The sequence below is a fragment of the Pipistrellus kuhlii genome, unplaced genomic scaffold (assembly GCF_014108245.1).
Source record: "Pipistrellus kuhlii isolate mPipKuh1 unplaced genomic scaffold, mPipKuh1.p scaffold_m20_p_127, whole genome shotgun sequence".
Lineage (NCBI taxonomy): Eukaryota > Metazoa > Chordata > Mammalia > Chiroptera > Vespertilionidae > Pipistrellus > Pipistrellus kuhlii.
The window spans coordinates 266,441-285,861 of record NW_023425435.1 but is presented as its reverse complement, the minus strand read 5'-3'; the positions used below and the strand labels follow the sequence as shown (position 1 = coordinate 285,861).

The window sequence follows — 19,421 nt, the reverse complement described above, 5'->3', positions numbered from 1 at the left end:
AAAAAGCTATAATGGGAGAAGTGCAATCAAATGATCAAAGCAATAGCAATGGTCAATCTATCACCAAAATACTTGAAATTCTGCTCTTCTATCTTTGGAATTCCCATAAATTGAATAATCTCCCCTCGCAGTTGTAATTGCCACTATAACAAATACTGATTTAGGGCCTTAAAGGCTCTTAAAGCAACTTACGATGATGAATCGTTTTCCTTAGGGTAATCTTCATTCAACTCCGAGCCAGACAGCATTCTTTTCCTCTTTTCAGTTCTATAGAGAACAGAGAAAAGGACCTCATTTTACAAAGCCAGAATTCATGCCATTAAAAACTATTAAACAAAACACTCAAGGACAGATACTGTGACCACTGCTAATTCTCTAAACCACATGTGAAATAACATACCATATATCTGCACCCTCAATGTGTCACTGAATAAGTCACATAAGACAAATGCTAATTATCTACCCAAAATGCACTCTATACTTTCTTCTAACACATTTGACTAACCAAAAAATCTCACTTTTTCTCAAATAACTGGTCTTTCTATAAAGCTTAAAAGACATTTACAAAGAGGCACAGCTAAAGACTAAGACAGAAAAAGGGTCTTTCATACCTATTTTCTGATAACCCTGACCTAAGAGGCGTTGATGTAGATGTCAAAGACGGAATCGTTCGGGTGACAGTTATTCCATTTCCTGCTGCAGTCTTCATCGATCCTCTACCTGGAGTACCAAGAACTTTTCGAAATGGACTATCATCTTTAGTTTCCAAGCTTCCTCTTTTTGAAGAGGCCTGTCAGAATAAAGTTTGAAATAGCTAATTGTCAAATTAACTGGCAAACTTTTAGACAGTGATTCTCAAGTGGGGAAGTATGAACACACACACAGCTGGAGACCCACCTCCAGAGACTCTCACTTAACCGGTGTGGGATGAGGCTCCTTCATCAGTATATACTTTTTTAAGCACCCTAGGTGATTCTAAATATGATCAGTGTCATAAATTGAGCAACGTTTTTCCCCCTATAGTATTCTTATAAACTAAAAAATTCCAAAACATACCCAGAGGCAGAAGGGAAATACTGTGAATTATTTTTTTAAAAGGGTTCACATATAAAAGACACGGTTCTAATAACCACAATGGAAATAAATCTTTACAGAAAGACCCAATTATAATTATGATGAATTAAAGTGATGTTTGTATGATACGCCAATGAGTAGTATCCAACTCCTGGCAACCCTAGGAATCAGTGATGACCACAATGGCCTATCCTCACTGCCCTGCTCAGCTTCTGTAGAAACATGCTTATGGCTTCTGTTATGGTGTCAATCCATCTTAGTTTTTGTCTTCCTCCTTTTCTGCTGCCTTCTATTTTTCCCAGAATGACTGCCCTAAAATGACATAGATGTGACATAAAGGAGCAACAATGACATTTGGTTGCCACAATTCAAATGCCAAGTCACATGTACTTCATTATGACTTTTGAAGGGGTTCCAGTTTGGAAAAATGAAACAAATATATGTAATGATGGGGAAAATGATAGTGACATAGAGATCACTGGCAGTAGCTAAATCAAATACTCTACTACCCTCAAGACACAGCAAGAACATTTGGAGAGAAAATGTTCTTGGATGTAATTGAAAAAAACAAACAGGGGGGAGCAAAAGTATGCTTAGTTGTTTGTCTAGAAAATAATACAATAATTAATAAATAATAACACAAATGAACTGTTTCCCATACTGACTGTTGCTACACCTTGGGAAATAGTGCTTTCTACCAACACTCTGCCAAACTGATATTTTATAACTATATTAAGGGCTACGTCATTTCTCAATGAAAGGTATTCCTAATAGCTTTCTACAGAATTACAATCTTAAAATATGGGAAGAAAAAAATCTGATGTTCTCTGCATGAACAATTTAAAAAATTACACTTATTTTCTACATACTCAAGATTCAAAAATCAAAATACAGGGGGATCAAGGGTATACTGGAAGAGATTAATGGGAAAAAGAAGGACCTATGTAATACTTTCAACAATAAAGATTTTTTTTTTAAGTTCAGAATAAAAAATAAAAACCCATGCAAAAATCAAAATACTATTATAAAAACCATATGCTGAAAAATTTCATTATCACCCCAATGCCATCCACCGATTTTTCCACTTCTCATTTTCCTACTCCTTATAAGTATTTTTTAATTGTTCCTTTATGCAAAGGCAAATCAATATTTTCTTTTTGTTATATAATTGGTAGTATACTATATGCAAACTGTTTTTGCATTATCTTCAACATTATTTGATCCTATAGTAGGACACTTTACATTGCAACCTATTACACATACACGTAAATAGAAATGAAACAAGTTTCAGAAACCAATACTTATCCTTACTATGTATAATATCGGGTCTAGTAATAATTAATGTCGTTTTTAAACATTCGTTTAAAATCTTCCTTGGCTTTGACTTGTATTGACATAACCTTCAAACACGTGGTATCTACAGAACGTGTGAAGTGCAATTAACAAGATTTGCTTGAAAAAGTTTGTGTTTGGTTTGGTTTTTGTTGCAAAACTAGGGCTAAGAAGATGGCGGATGAAGAGCATATTCGGCACTGCATGCTTTACGAGTTCCAATTAGGAAGAAAAGCAAGTGAGGCTGCAAAAAACATCTGTAGTGCTCTTGGTCAAGATGCAGTTAGTGCCAGAAAATGCCAGCGTTGGTTTGAGAAATTTCGCGAGGGAAATTTTTCGTTAGATGACAAGAGTGGTCGAGGCCGTGTGTCCAATTTTGATCAAGAAGCTCTTCAAGCTCTTTTGGTGCAAAATCCTCAAATTACCCAACAAGAGCTTGCGACAACTTTAAATTGTTCACAAAAAACAATTTCCAATCAATTGCATGCACTTGGCAAAGTCCAAAAGTTTGGAAAATGGGTTCCTCATGAGTTGACCGACAACAACCGTAATCAGAGAGTCACAATTTGCAGTTCGCTCCTCTCTCGTCAAAACCGTTTGCCGTTTTTAGAGCAAATTGTTAGATGAAGAATGGGTGCTGTATGTTAATTTGAAAAGGCGGCCTCAATGGTTGGACAAAAATGAGGCTCCGCAGCCCACGCCAAAACCTGACTTGCATGCCAAAAAAGTGATGTTGTGTGTTTGGTGGAATTTTAAAGGAATTCTTCATTATGAACTTTTACCATCTACCCAAACCATTACAAGTGCAGTGTATAGTGCCCAATTGAAAAGGTTAGCCCAAGCTTTAAGAGAAAAAGAACCCACGCTGATTAATCAATCGGAAGGGCGTAATTCTTCACCACGATAACGCACGACCGCATACTGCAAGAATCACTGCTGAAAAACTGCGCCAGTTGGAATGGGAAGTTCTCCCTCAACCTGCATAGTCTCCTGATATTGCCCCTTCTGATTACCATTTGTTTCGTTCTTTGCAAAACTTTCTTCTTGGAAAAAAATTTAATAATGAAGAATGCCTCAAAAATGCACTGACCGAATTTTTTGCATCAAAATCACAAGAATTTTACAACAGAGGGATTAAAATGCTTCCTGAGCGTTGGGCACAAGTAGTAGAAAACAACGGCAACTATATTGTTGATTAAATTTTGTTGTATTGTTTAAATTCGATTTAAAAAAGGTATTAGAAAACGACATTAATTATTACTAGACCTAATACCTATTCTATTTTATTCTTTCCTTATTTAATACTAGTCACAACCCTCAAATTAATTTTATAATCTTAGAAATAGAAATTACTTATGGAGAATAAATATTTGCTTCTGCTATACATAGTAATGCTTACACATTTAAATATTCGAAAAGCTTAAATTTCTATCTACACTAGTAAGTGGGTGGATTTTAAAGTAGTTAATGCTGAGTGAAAAAGCCAGACCTCCCCCCCCCAAAAAAATTACACACTGATCCCATTCATATACACTCTAGAATATGCAAATTAATCTACAGTGGCAGAAAGCAAATCAGCTGTGGCTCAGGGAGAGGAACCATAGAGGAAGAGGGAGGGAAGGACAACAAAGGGAGAATGGGGAAACTTTTGAGGGTTATGGCTATGTACACTAGGTTGGATTGTGGTGAGGATTTTAGGGATACGTATATGTAAGTAAAAACATTTCAAACTGTACTTTATACCTCAACTAAAATCCCACCCATCCTATAAAACAAACTAAAAACATCCCACCCATCCTATAAAACAAACTAACAAAAATAAAAATTTATTCACTCCTTATCCCAGTAAATAGACTAATCACCTCGCTGCACAGGCAAATAAAAGTAATCGGGTTCCAAAGTTTTTCTTTATGCCCCGTTTCCCTTTGTAAAAAAAATTAAGAGACATAGGAACGCTATATTGCAACAATGCATAGCAATTCTCATGTCTAGCTGAATATTTATGAAAGAAAAACTATTTAAAAAGCAAACAGAAGACTTAAAAAAAAGAGTCTGGTATCATATAGTGTGGGGGCAAAGGTCATAATGTAGTGCACACACAAACACCATCACAGAAACAGTACCAGCAGACTCTGACCAGGTTGTTAGCGTATGGTATTCACATGCATTATCTCACAGCAACCCTTAAAATATCACTGCTGCTCAATTTTACAGATGGGTGCTAAGGCTTAGAATAGTTAAAAGAGCTCCTCTGCCGAAACCAGTTTGGCTCAGCAGTAAAGCGTCAGTCTGTGGACTGAAAGGTCCCAGGTTCAATTCCAGTCAAGGGTATGTACATTGGTTGCGGGCACATCTCCGGTGGGGGGTGTGCAGGAGGCAGCTGGTCAATGTTTCTCTCTCACCGACATTTCTAGCTTTCTATCTCTCTCTCTTCCTCTCTGTAAAAAAATCAATAAAATATATTTTTAAAAAAAGAACTCCTCTGATGACTCACAGCTAGTAAATGTCAGCACCAAATCTCAAGTTCACATACAACTCTAAAGCTATGCTTTTAAAAACTATACTGTACTTTATTGCAGTTCATAAGGTATAAGACATTGAGCATATGTTAAATTGTGTTCTGTAAAACTGTATGTAAGTAGGGAAGAAAGTGATAAATTTTAGAAAGGCGTTCATAAAAAATAGTTGAAGAGACTGAAATAGCTAAAGTGGTAAATTTCAGGTATGTGGAAAAGACCCTTATGACAAAGCCAGAATTCTCAGGCATTAGTCTAAGTTCTGCTTCCTGCAATTATCTCATAGAATATCTATCATTTCTTTAAAAGCTGTTAGACTCAAATGACCATACCTGATTGTCTGAGTAAGAGAGCTGCCTGTGGGTTTCCTTCTGTGAGGTCCTACTGCCCAGAATAGCTCCAAAACTGCCAGACCCCTGAGAAGGCTTCATGGCTAGTACAAAAGAAAAAAAAATCCCAAATCACTTATTTTAATATAGAGATTTGCCATCATTATTATATAACATTGCAGAAGTAAAGCAGAAATAAATTCAAGTGCTTATTAACCAATTCTTTCAGAATAGAAAGCACACTTGATATAAATAGTAATTAAAAGTTAGAGCCAGTCTCAAACAAAAAATGAAATAACATGCAAAAATTTGAAAGTATATAATAGGACAAGATTTTATATTTTAAAATATCTCATAGGGTTGTTATGAGAATTATATATTTTTTAAAATATATTTTTATTTCAGAGAGGAAGAGAGAGGGATAGATAGAAACATCAATGATGAGAGAGAATCATTGATTGGCTGCCTCCTGCATGCCCCGACTGGGGATTGAGCCCGCAACCTGGGCATCTGCCCTTGACCGGAATTGAACCTGGACTTCAGTCTGCAGGCCGATGCTCTATCCACTGAGCCAAACTGGCTAGGACTAGGACAAAATTTTAAATGTAAAATTAAATGCTAGAAATTCTCCTATATCAATATTTGGTAATTAACACTATAGAAAAGTTAGTCACCATGTGCCTATGGTATGAACATTGGATGAATGCCAAGAAGACATGTCAGAACCAGTGACAGATATATTTCTAATAATGTATACTTCAAAACATTCTCTGTTAAGTTCAGCAAGTGAAATGGCTTGTATTCCAAAGAAATCAACAATAAAGAACACTCAAAGTGCTGTATACTTTAAAAGATATTTTATACTTAATTCCCACTGATGATCATTTTGAATGTTTTAATTTTTAAAAATTGAAAATAATGCTGAACATCCTTTGACATCCCTTGCACTAATGGTACAATTTTTATAGAATAAACTCAAAATAAGAACTGCTGGCGTAAAATAAAGGATGCTCTGACTAGGACTTCCGGTACTATGCTGACTAGAAGTGGTGAGAGAGGGGCTGTAGCTGGTTTGACTCAGTGGTAAAAGTATTGGCCTGTGGACCCGAAGGGTCCCGGGTTCGCTTCCGGCCAAGGGCATGTGCCTCAGTTGCAGGCTGCGCCCCAGGATGGACTGCATCTAGAAACAACTGCATTTCCTCGGCTGCAGGCTCCTCCTCTGGCCAGGGTGCGTGCAGGGGCAGCCAATCGATGCATTTCTCCCACTTCGATACTTCTCTCTCCCACTCTCTAAAAACCGATGGAAAAGTATCCTTGAGGATTAAAATCATAAAAAAGAAAAGAAATGGTGAGAGAGGGCATCCTTGGCTTGCGCCTCATCCGAGAGGTAAATCTTTTAGTCTTCATCATTGTGATGTTCGTTGTAGGCTTTCACATATAGCCTTTAGTATGGTGAGGTAGTTTCCTTCTATTTCTAGTTTGAGTATTTTTTATCATGAAAGGGCGCTGATTTTATCAAATGTTTTTCTGCATCGAGATGATCACATTGGTTTATTGTCCTTCATTCTGTTAATTTGGTGCTTGATTTTTTTTTCCATATCTTAAACTAGGGGTGTCAAACTCAATCAGAGAAGGGGCCAAAATCTAAAATCCAGCCTAAATCGCGGGCCGAATGGTTTACTGAACAGTCATAAACTGTCATTGTGATGGAAACGCAGCGGAGTGCAGTGATGACAGCGTGGTGCGGGCCACATTGCAAGGCCTGGCGGGACGGATTTGGCCCGGGGGCCTTGTGTTTGACACATGTGTCTTAAACCATCCTTGCATTACAGAAATAAAACTCATTTGATCATAGTGTAATCCTTTTAATGTGCTGTTGAATTTGGTCTGCTAATACTTTGTTGAGGATTTTTGCATAAATATTCACCAGGGATACAGCCTAGTAATATTCTTTTATAACTATTAATGTCAGAACTTGGGATAGCGCTCACCTGCATTGAGTCTGTTCTGATGGACTGCATCTAGAAACAACCGCATTTCTTCCGCATCCTTACTTGGTACTTTGTCAATAGACAAGAAGCTGTTATCTTGTAGTGTTAACATGAGGCGGCTTTGTTTTGCTCCACTGGGTCGAAGCACCACATTTTTAATGTTATGACTCAGCTGGAAAACACAAAAGGAGAATGATCTTATTAAAAACATGATAATGAAGTATATATTGTATAATGAATACTAAACTTTATACTTTCCAAGTTACATTTCTTACTCTTCCCCACATTAGGATTTCCCCCCAATCAAAAATAGTTCCTACTTCTTGACACATTTAAATAAAAGATTTCATTTTTAGAAGAGGCAAACACATAGTATTAAATTTTATTTTACATTGTAATCCTACCAGTCTTGTTTTTATGGCAGGAAGTTGCATATTTTCAGGCATAGTGACAAAGTTATAAAAACTAGTGAGTTAGAAGAGGGTCCTAATACAAAATGACAGGAGAAGATATTTGACTTTGGGAGGCGGGTAAACAATGCAATAAACCAACCTTGTAACATAGAAACCCTCACATAAAACCCATGTTCATGTTGACCAATGCCACCCAATCAATTGAATAAAACTTTAACAATAAACTGATTTTTAAAAGACCAAGTGGGTTAATTCCTGGCGTTTGGAGGGTTTTCGCCATCACCGGTCTAGAAAGCCCAAAGTGCAGCAGTCGCCAAGCTTTCGGACCTCGAGGAGTGCCGGCTGGCGAGCACTGCTCCAAAGGGCTCTCAACCGGCGGCTGCCAGCCTCCTGGACCTCCCGGAGCAGGCCACCAGCTGGCGACTGCTGCCAGAGTGGATCAGAGGCTTTCTTTTTCTTTCCAACAAAACCTTACAGCATACCTGGCAGATGGTGTGAATAGCTATAATGTAAAAAGGACATACTAATCCAAATTATAATCCTCAAAAGAATTCCACTTTCCAACACACACTGAAACAAAACTTTACCAAAATAGGAACATCTTTTTTTTTCTTTTCTAATTGTTTAAGCAGGCTCATTTTACTTTTATTCAATCACAACATGAGCACGCTAGAACTATCTTAGCTTACTTCTCCCAATCCCCAGATCTGGTTCAGTAACTTGTCTTATACCCTTCCAGACTTTGAACACGTGCTTCCAAGTGATAAATTTTCTATTCTCTTGGCTGAAATTTTTCCTAGAATTAATATATTTTGTGGTTTCTTTATTACCTAAATAATTCCTGCCATTCAGGCAAACTTGTTCTTTAACATTCTCCCTCAGAAGGCGTATACCAAAGTTTCTAAAGCTACCTTTTCGTGAAGACATCCTCTCTGAACAGCATAAAAAAGGAAGTAATCGCATTTCATTTCTTGATTAGAAAAAATTTACCTTTATCAATATTCAGATAAGAATAAAAAAAAATAGTTTTACCATTCACTTAATTTATATTTTAAGTGACAGTTCTTAAGTTCATGTCCTTGAGTAGAATTTTTTCTCACAAAATACAATAACTACTTTTAGATGCTTTAACTCCAAAATATAAATGAACGCTTTAATAGCAACAGAAAAGTAGATCACATAAAACCATTATTTCAATCAATATACCTCTTTTAAAAAATGAAAGTTAAGCCTTGGTGTGGTAGCTCAGTTGGTTAGTGTCGTCCAGATACATCAAGGTTGTGGGTTTGGTCCATAAACAGGGCACATACAAGAAGCAACCAATAAATGCATAAGTGGAACAACACACAGACGTTTTTCTCTCTCTTCCCCTCCTCTCTCTCTCTTTAAATCAATAAAACAATAAAAGTTGTCTTTCTCTGTTTAACTTATTTCACTTAGCATAATACCCTCTAGGTCCCATCCATATTGTTGCAAATGGGAAGATTTCATTCTTTTTAATGGTTGAGTAACATTCCATTGTGATTATATACCATATATCTTTTTTTGTTTAATATCACACGTCTTTGAAATATTTTTACAGCTGCAAATGCATTTGATTCTAAGTTTGAGAGGAAAAGTGTATCATTCAGCTCTATATTCTTAGCCCTTACTACAGTACCCACCACAGCAATTTGTAACTGGTTAACAAATGCTGAATGCAACCTGATGTAAAACTGAGATAAGGGTTGAATCACAGGTAGAATCATATGCTCCTAAAGATCTATGTTTGCTTTAAATATGTTCTCAGTGCTAATTTGGGCTGAGGACTGAAAAATCAAATCTCTATTTGGAAAAAAATCTTTCACTGAGATGGGCACTTTGGTATGCATGTATGGCAGAAATTACTATTGTTTCTATTACCCATGTAACCATGTCATTCTTCTAATCTATTTAAGAATATCTTTCCAGCCAAAACCGGTTTGGCTCAGTGGTAGAGCGTCGGCCTGTGGACTGAAAGGTCCCAGGTTCAATTCCGGTCAAGGGCATGTATCTTGGTTACGGGCACATCCCCAGTCGTGGGTGTTCAAGAGGCAGCTGATCAATGATTCTCTCTCATTGATGTTCCTAACTCTCTATTCCTCTCTCTTTCTCTCTGTAAGAAATTCAATAAAAATATATATTTTTAAAAAGACTATCTTTCCAGCTAATAGCTCTTCTTAATTTAGTAGGTCTTCCAGTTCTCACCAGATCCCCACAAACACTGTATATCTTTGATACACAAAATCATAAGCAATTTATTTTCATAGTTGAAAGCAAAGATAAATGGCAATTTTACCTCACCTCAGGTTCTCAAGCATAAGTTCTATAAATTGTTCTTCAATAGGGTACTTTATGTTTAGAATAAATATATTTTGTTTAATCTACTTAACAAATAGAACTTTAAAGTACAGAAAAATGTAAGTCAAACATTTTTTCTTAATTTCAACTCATATCAAAATGAGCTGTTCTTGGCTGCACAAGATAAACAACATAGAAGTAAAAACAAGGTTAACTATTTTTTTGCAGAAATAAAATAATGAGTGTTCAATTAGCCCTGGCTGGTTGGTGTGTCTCAGTTGGTTGAGTGTCATCCCATGCACCAAAGTTCGCCAGTTCAATTCTCAGTAATCAGGGTACATATCTAGGTTATAGGCATGATCCCCCCCAGGTTAGAGACATCCAGGAGGCAAGAAAATAGCTGTATAGGATGGATGACTTTTAGTTATTACCATCCTTGAATAATGCATACACCTTTCTGGCAGGATTATTTTGAAAATAAACATTAAGATAACACTAATAAGTCCTATTAAAAGCTAACACTAAATAATGAATATATCATATACACTAAGAATATATTTTTAAATATATTTTATTGATTTTTTACAGAGAGGAAGGGAGAGAGATAGTTAGAAACGTCAATGAGAGAGAAACATCGACCAGCTGCCTCCTGCACACCCCCCACCGGGGATGTGCCCACAACCAATGTACATGCCCTTGACTGGAATCGAACCTGGGACCCTTCAGTCGGCAGACTGACGCTCTACCACTGAGCCAAACTGGCTTCGGCAGAATAAAGTTATCCTAATGTGGTATTTAAAATAGCTTAGAGAGACGAAACCGGTTTGCATCAGTGGATGGAGCGTCGGCCTGCGGACTGAAAAGTCCCGGGTTCGATTCCAGTCAAGGGCATGTACCTTGGTTGCGGGCACATACCCAGTAGGGGGTGTGCAAGAGGCAGCTGATCGATGTTTTTCTCTCATCGATGTTTCTAACTCTCTATCCCTCTCTCTTCCTTTCTGTAAAAAATCAAAATATATTTAAAAAATAATAATAATAAAATAGCTTAGATAGTTCCTCTCATCTTCCACTAGCTTTCTTTTCAATAATGGTGACTACTTCCAGCTCTTTTATATATTATCTATAATGCTGCTGAATAATTTATAAAATAAGAACCTAACAGTATCAGTGTCCTGGAAATAAAAAATAAGGACTATTAATCTAGAAGGGCTACCATGATTCTCAATATGGCACAGAATAGCTATTCACTAAAGGATGTGATGGAAGATCTATTCCAAATCAAAAGTTGGTAGTACCTGAAATATCCTTGGAATTCCTCCAGTGTTGTAGTGAACGACTAGGCTGACTTTATTATCTTTTTCTACAATTTCAAAGGATCCTTCTTTCCATTTTGTAATCCCAGTCTGCATACTTCGAATTCTGATAGGACCATATATCTTCAGAGGAGACATATTTTCTTTAAAAATAAATTGCTTCTAGCAAAATTATAAAACAAAAATACAACTTCACCCGACAGATTCTAAGAAAGAAAAAGAAAATTAAAAGTTACAATTTACTAGTGATTAAATTAAGTGTATGAAAGAGAACATTTAGTGAACCATCTTATATGTCTTTTTCTCCATCATTTCCATAAGCCACATTTCATTAAGCATCCTCAAAGGCCTTGATTAGCTGGATGGTACACATAAGAAAGACAACTAAAGCAGTCACTCATGTTAAGTGTCTGAATCTAACCAACATTTACTTCTTCTGTACACATTCTCTTCTTTGCCATGTGTCTTGCATCTGTGTCTATTAGTGCCTAAATTTTGCATTTTGCACCATTAACAAATCAAAGTGTGCCACTAAAGGCATGCTAATCGGTAATACTAAAGATTCCATTCTCAATGTGACCAAGTTTTACATTCTTTCACAAATACTAATACATCTTGAACTTCACATATAAGTAAAAATATATTTTCAATCATCTGACTTCATTTCTTAGAATGGAGTTCCTTCTAAAATATCAAAGCATATCACCAAATAGTCTAAGCATAGCCACATGTTTAGAAGACATTAAATGAATACAAAACTATAAGAAAAATCAAATTAGTTTAACCTCCAAATTATTTGAGAAACCATTTATTTTCTAGGGGGAAAAAACTAACAATATAATCTGTCTTCCTAAGAACCATCTATCATTTATATTTAATATTATCATTCCTAGAAAGACTATCAATTTTATCCATGACAAATATTCAAATTTCTCAAACGAACTTCTTGCTATCAAATAGCATGTGTATTATACAATTCTACATCCATATACCTTCCAGGTATCTTTACGATGAACTTCAGATCAAATTACATTACACATAATGTTAAAACAAATTTTATTTATACACTTCAAATCTCTAAAAACACTGCTCTAATACAGATTATTGCTTATAATAAATTTTTTAAAATTCATTAAATTTTGCATCTGCAAAAACAGCTAACCTAGAAAAGCTTTAATAAAGTAGTCATCAAAACATACTAGGTCGAGGTATCAGGAACCAGCTCTGATGTAATTTATAACTTATCTTTTCTAACAATTTGTTTTTTCAATTGTAAAAACAGGAATAGCAAATGCTATAGTGTTGGAGAATTAAATAACACACATTGGGCGTTAGATAGACCCCAGCTCTTAAAGAGTTATCTTTGATTTCTCTCTTGATGATTATTGATATTGGACTGGGGATGGAAGGTCAAGGCAGAGTACTGACAATTCTACCTCCATACACCTTCCAGACATTTTTATAATGAGCTGCAGATAAAAATCACATTATTTTTTCCCTTAATATTATTCAATGACTCCCCATTGCCCTCATAATAAAATCTAGACTCATTAACATGACATAAACCCCCTTCATGATTCAGGACCTCCTTACCTCTATTCCCAACAAGCTCTCCAAATCCAGCCATCTGAACTACTTATAATTTCCCTAAAAAAGCCACATGCTCTCATGCTATGTATACATTGTCGTCAATGTTTATAGGATTTTTATGTACTTTCCCCATCCTCCATAATTTCTTCTCCTGTCTATAAAATCAAGGCTCAACTTAGATATTATCCTCTTTAAGGAGCTTTCCTAGCTACCTTTCATTTTACTCTCACACCATATCCACATTGACATTGTTTAATGTTTCTCTGTTCTTCTATTATACTCTGTGCTCACTGTTAGTACAGTGCTCATCACATTATATTATAGAAATTCTTTACTTTATATAAACTGTTTACCTCTTTGTCTCTATCTAGGCTCTGTTACTTAAAGACAGGGAATATGTCCTTTTTTTTAAAATATATTTTATTGATATTTTACAGAGAGGAAGAGAGAGGGATAGAGAGTTAGAAACATCGATGAGAGAGAATCATCGACCAGCTGCCTCTTGCACACCCTCTACTGGGTATGTGCCCGCAACCAAGGTACATGCCCTTGACGGGAATCGAACCTGAGACCTTTCAGTCCACAGGCCGACACTCTATCCACTGAGCCAAACCAGTTTTGGCAGGGAATATGTCCTTTAATCATTACATCTCCATTAGAACAGTGTCTGACATACATGAAATAACTCACTATCTATATCCATATATATAAGAGGCTAATATGCAAAGTGTTTCTCTCTCATCAATGTTTCTAGCTCTGTATCTCTCTCCCTTCTCTGTAAAAAAATCAATAAAATATATTTAACAAATAAACAAAAAAAAAACACCTTGTTTTTAAAAATTGCATTTAACAAAAATTTAAGGTGAAGATTTCAATATTCACTAAAGTTAATCACAAATAAAAACTTAATTGTTACTTGTTTCTCTATATAATTTTCAATATTTGATGCAGTTTCAATTACATATATAAAATTTTACTTCAGATATTTAATATTTTCTTAACCTTTTCTATTAGCAACCCCTCTTTCTTTGAAGGAAGAAACCCTGAAAGGTGCAGGACATAAAACTGGCAGAACCAATAAAATAAAACTTTTAATGCCTCAATTTAGTCCATCAACTGCTCTTGTACTAAATGAATTAGCTATATCTATTTTTGTATAATCATCATATTTCCAGGGTTTACCTTACTTAAGAGAAAAACAAAAACTATGTTTCTTTTTCAATATTTAGCATAATTCAGTAGCTGTTAAACTTCCTATAAACCTGGAACCAAGATAAGATTTCTCTGAACTCTGTAATGCTAATTCACTACCAAAGTGATATTAGGAAAATGAAATATAATAAAAACTCAAACTCATTCTTTAAGTACACCATTCAGATTCTCCTTTTCCTAAATTTCTTCACAATTATTAAAACTACCAAAAACCTTGAGAATTTTATGAAAGCTCATAACATTATCAAAAACGTTTCTATACCTTGGACAGATATTTAAATACTATTTTAGCCCCAGCCAGTATTGCTCAGTGGTCAGAGTGTCAGCCCCTGCACTGAAGGGCCATGGTTCCGTTCCCAGTCAAGGGCACATATCTAAGTTGCAAGTTTGATCCCCACTTCAGGTGGGGAGTGCACAGGAGGCAATCAATTGATGTGTCTGTCTCTCTACACATCAATGTTTCTCTCTCTCTTCCTCCCTCTCTTCCTTCCACTCACTCTAAAAAGCAATGGGAAAAATATACTTCAGTGAGAATTAACAAAAAATAAAAACCTACAGCTTAAAAATAATTAAATAAATGTTCCTATTTTAGGTACTGCTTTGAAAGTATCTTTGTCTAGAAGGGCATTCTGTAGTTAAAACAAAACAAAACAAAACATGCTAAAACATAAAAACTGTTACTAAAAACAGAAGAAAATGGTTAATTCTTGCCACTGTGCATACTCTTAGAAATATATCTAAAATAAAAACATTACTTACTTTTCAGTGACTTTTACTGAAAAACCATATGTCAAAACAATTCACCTTTATTCTGATGCTTGTGCCAAAGGCAATGCAATCTTCTAAGGGAACTACTCATATTCTGCAGCTACCCCAGTTCTTCGGAAGCCATCACCTCAGCTAAAGGAAATAAAGTGTGCCTTTTAAAAACAGTGCAACTCACAAAATTAAAGTGATTGTTAAAAGTGATCATTTATACAACAAAAAGTAACCTTTTAATTTATTTAAAAACCACAAATTTAACCTTGAAAAAGTTTAAAATATAATCTCAGGATACACACACACACACAGGAAACAGAACTTTAGGGACCTATCTGTGGACAAATTGAGGGACTCCAAGAGGAGGTGTACCTTGATCCATTTGTATCTTGGTTTACCCCTGCTACATTTTGAAACTATGAAGGCAGTGAAAAAGAATACATCCTTTGTTGTCTTTATAAACATTGTTACATAACGATGTTTTATGTCTTAAAACACCACTTCCAGCACTGTGCTATTACAAATTTAAAAAGATTGATAAACTTAGTTTTTACTTTTTTCAAAACTAGCTTTACTAGTTTCTTTCTCAAATTGAAGCATCTCTAAATCTTTGCCCTTTGAAAACGAAAACAACTTTAAACTTATTTGTTCACTTCTAAAAAAATCATTTATTGAGCTACTCTAATTTGATAGCTCCCTGGTAGGAATACATATGTGAAAATTCTACAGTCCGTACCCTCAAAGGCTTCACTAATACTTGTCCTACCACCATCATTGAGGCAAAAAATCTTAGAATCAGCTTTAACCTCATCCTCATTTATCAAAAACTCCACCTTTTTGTAACTACTACCCTAATTCAGAAACACATCACTTTGCTACCACTCCAATCTAATATTTATTACACTTTTACTAAGCACAGTGCTAAGCACCATACATGCATTTATTTCCACAATAACCCTAAAGGACAGTTATTAATATCTATAGATGAGGAAAGTGAAGCCAAGAGAGATCATGTAATTTATCCATGATTATAGTCAGTGACAAAAGTAAACCTAACATCAGAATCTATGTTTTTAACCACTACCATAATGCATCCTCATCAATGAAAGTGATTCCAGCAATGGATCCTATACCCTATCTAAAAAACTACTTTTTTTTATCTCTTACCAAAGAAAGTACAATATGCACTAACGGTCTCCTTAACTTTCTCCAGAAAGAGGGGGAGAGAGGAGGAAGGACCTGTCCTATCTTCTTTTGTACGCCTGCAAAATAACAGTCATTGTTGCCAATTCCCTCCCAAACATTTTAAATTTTTGTGTTAAGAATACTTAACACACATACACACAAAAAATACTTAACACAAGATCTGCTCTCAACACATTTTTACGTGTACAATACAGTACTGTTAGCTATAGGTGCAATGTTCCACAGCGTATCTCTAGAATTTACTCAACTGGATTAAATGAAACTTCCTCCCAAATGTTTTTAACAGCTCATCAATGAAACTTCCTCCCAAATGTTTTTAACAGCTCATCACTCACTACCTATAAAATAAATCCAAATGGCTCTTTGTTTGGCATTCATACACTTCCTATGTTTTATTTTCTACTTCTCAACAAAAATGTTGTTCTATATACACACAAATTACTGAATTTTAATATTTCCTCACATCCACCGCCACTACCGTATTTTTCAGACCATAAGGCGCACCAGTTTTTAGAGAAGGGAAATGAAGAAAAAAAGATTCTGAAACAAATAGTGTCCTAAAATATTTTATGTGCATTAAAACCCAACATCACAGTCATAAACACATGTAATCAACCCTGTAAAGTAAACAGCAGCATTTAGAACCATTTTAGAGCCGGGCAAGCACACAGAGACCACACAGAGCCGGGCAAGTAAAAAAACTTTTTTTTTAAAGTATATCTGTAGGCTATATTTGGACCATAAGACGCAGGGACTTTCCCCCCCCACTTCTGGGGGGGAAAAAGTGCATCTTATGGTCCGAAAAATACGGTAAGTGAAGGATGGTCATACTGGGTCAATCCAGGCAAATAGAACAAAATGTGTAAAAACCCTGTGGTAGAAAATTATTTGGTGTGCCTGGAGAAATGAAAAGCAGTGTGCCTGGAGCTCAGAGAGGGAAGGGAGGATGTGCAAGATGAAGCTAGTAAAGCAGGAAAGACTCAGAATATGAAGAATCTTGTAGACCACTGCAAGGATTTTGAATTTTACCCCAAATGTAATAAACAGTTAGTGATGGGAAATCCACTGAACAGTTTTAAGCAAAGAAATGACATGTTACTGCTCACTGGACAAGTGATGTGCTTTGTTTGGGTTTCGGGAAGAAAGTGAAAGGAACAAGAATGAAAGAAAACAGGGCAACCAGACAGAAAAATATTGAGTGATTTAACTTATAACAACAATTACAATAACAATTAATATTTACTGGCTATTGACTGAATGCTATGTGCGTGCTCTGGTTACTTCATTTAATCCTCATAACAATCCAATAAGCTGATGTTTATTCTCATTTTACAGATTCGAAAACAGGGTATCGATGACATTAAGTCCAGGTGAATGAGGATTGTGGCTCCAACTAGAAAAGTGATACTAAAGATGTACAGAAATAGATTCAAGACATACATTGGAAATAGAAGATGAAGAGGGTAGGAATACCTGGGAGAAGTCAAGAATGACTCTCAAGTGTCCAACCAATGTAAGTGAACAAAAGACATGGGAGCCGAAACTGGTTTGGCTCAATGGATAGAGCGTCGGCTTGGGGACTGAAAGGTCCCAGGTTCGATTCCGGTCAAGGGCATGTACCTTGGTTGCGGGCATATCCCCAGTAGGAGGTGTGCAAGAGGCAGCCGATCGATGACTCTCTCTCATCGATGTTTCTAACTCTCTATCTCTCTCCCTTCCTCTCTGTACAAAATCAATAAAATATATTAAAAAAAAAAAAAAAGACATGGGATACTGGAGGAGAAAGACTTGGGTATGGAGGGAAAGATTAAGACTCTGATTTTTATAATGTTATAGTTAAAATTTCTAAGAAAAAAAATAAAGCTGACATTTCAATCAGGCAGGCTATTTAGATCTTGAGCTGAAAACAAAGGGAGCAGGCTAAAAATAAAAATTATTGTCATCAATGTACAGGTGGAATTGAAAGCTTAGGGCAGAAAGGAAAGAATAAAATAGAACAGGACGTAGGACTGACCCCAGATATCCCATTTTACCCCAGTGATTGTCACTAAGACCATCACTTACTTTGATTTCTCCAGGCTTCTCAGAACTCATTCAACTTCACCTTTGAGCAGAATCCAACCCTACTGATGACTTCTTTCACTTCTTTTATAAGACTTGTATTCCTGTATTCAGTTACTAAATGCCAAGAATCCCTCACCGTTCCATCCTAGGCCCTTTTCTTTTCTAGCACGGAACGCTCTTTAGGCCATCTCACCCACATCCATGGCTTTGATGACAATCATGGTGGCAGATAACATACATACACTTATCTATATGTACAGCCCAGAACTCTCCTCTGAGCGCCAACCCCATATATACACCTGTCTGCTTGGCATCCTCTCTTAGCTATCTCCAGGAAGATACTTTTCAGACACTGCCACCCCCAAAAAGGCATGTACGCAGAGCCAAACTTTGGGGGGGGGGGGGGGTGAGAAACTACCACCAAAACATTACAGCCAACTTTCCGAGATCACAGGATTTTGTCACCGATTATCATCATTTCCTTTCACGGTCCGTGCCCTACCTAACCTATGTAAACTTGACAACGTGATCTGATGTCTAGGGTCGGGGAGCGACCAAATGCACGACCAACCTACACCCCATGCCTTCTGGTGAGAGATGAACAGGAGAGGAAGGAAGGCAGGCGAAGAATTGTCAAGAGGGAAAGGGTACCCTGTCCGAGGCCTGATGGGTGTGCGGTAACCGCCGCCGAAGTTCCCTCCAGAGACAGCAGGCCTCGGTAAGGGGCCGGGGGCGGACGGGGCCGGCTCGGGCCGCGGAGGGAGCGGGTGACAGTTAAGACCAGGGCAGCGGAGGAAGGCGTAGGGACAGCCCCCGTGGAGGCCGGGGGAGGCCGGGGAGCTCCGAGGGGCCGGGGGCAGGCTGAGCAGCGGCGGGGCCAACTCGAGAGGAGTGGAAGCCGAGTGGGCGGACCGCACGGGGCAAGGGGGTGGGGGGGAGTCTCGGAAAACGGCCCCGCGGAGAAGCTCGCCGGGCCCGCCTTACCTCTGCCTGCGAGTCCGGAGCCCGCGCCGGAGTCCGCGCGGAGGGCGAAGGACGGAGGGGAAGGAAGGCAGGGACGCCGAACCCGAAGAGAAGAGGTAACAGCTCGCTGCCCCAAGTCCGGGAGAGTGGCTGATGGCGGGAACTGTGACCACACGCAAACACGCAACGCACGCACACTCGACGCGACCGGACAGAGCGCGTGCGCGCAGGCCCGCAAACCCCGCCCCTCCACGCCCTCGTTCCGCCCCAGCGCCAAATGTGGTCCGCCGAGGAAGCTCCGCCCCGTGGCGGCGCGCATGCGCGTTCCCACTTCGCTCAC

The 19,421-nt window shown here is 37.4% G+C and overlaps 1 protein-coding gene across 6 annotated transcripts in view; it reads right to left on the bottom strand.

The window, feature by feature from the left end:
• Window positions 1–19,299, bottom strand: part of USP37 (ubiquitin specific peptidase 37) — a 62,390-nt gene extending 43,091 nt beyond the window's left edge. For 2 of the 6 annotated variants that reach the window (XM_036434560.2, XM_036434561.2), the window contains exons 1-7: window positions 19,103–19,299; window positions 14,849–14,989; window positions 11,270–11,493; window positions 7,243–7,414; window positions 5,255–5,355; window positions 612–790; window positions 193–267 (exon numbers count right to left, since the gene is read on the bottom strand). In XM_036434560.2, coding sequence (XP_036290453.1) covers window positions 193–267; window positions 612–790; window positions 5,255–5,355; window positions 7,243–7,414; window positions 11,270–11,425 — 683 coding nt within the window. In that variant the 5' untranslated portion in view covers window positions 11,426–11,493; window positions 14,849–14,989; window positions 19,103–19,299. Of the gene's footprint in view, window positions 1–192; window positions 268–611; window positions 791–5,254; window positions 5,356–7,242; window positions 7,415–11,269; window positions 11,494–14,848; window positions 15,010–19,102 lie in introns of all 6 variants that reach the window. The other 4 variants (XM_036434556.2, XM_036434562.2, XM_036434559.2 and 1 more) reach the window with 3 other exon arrangements.
• Between the last annotated feature and the right edge of the window lie 122 nt (window positions 19,300–19,421).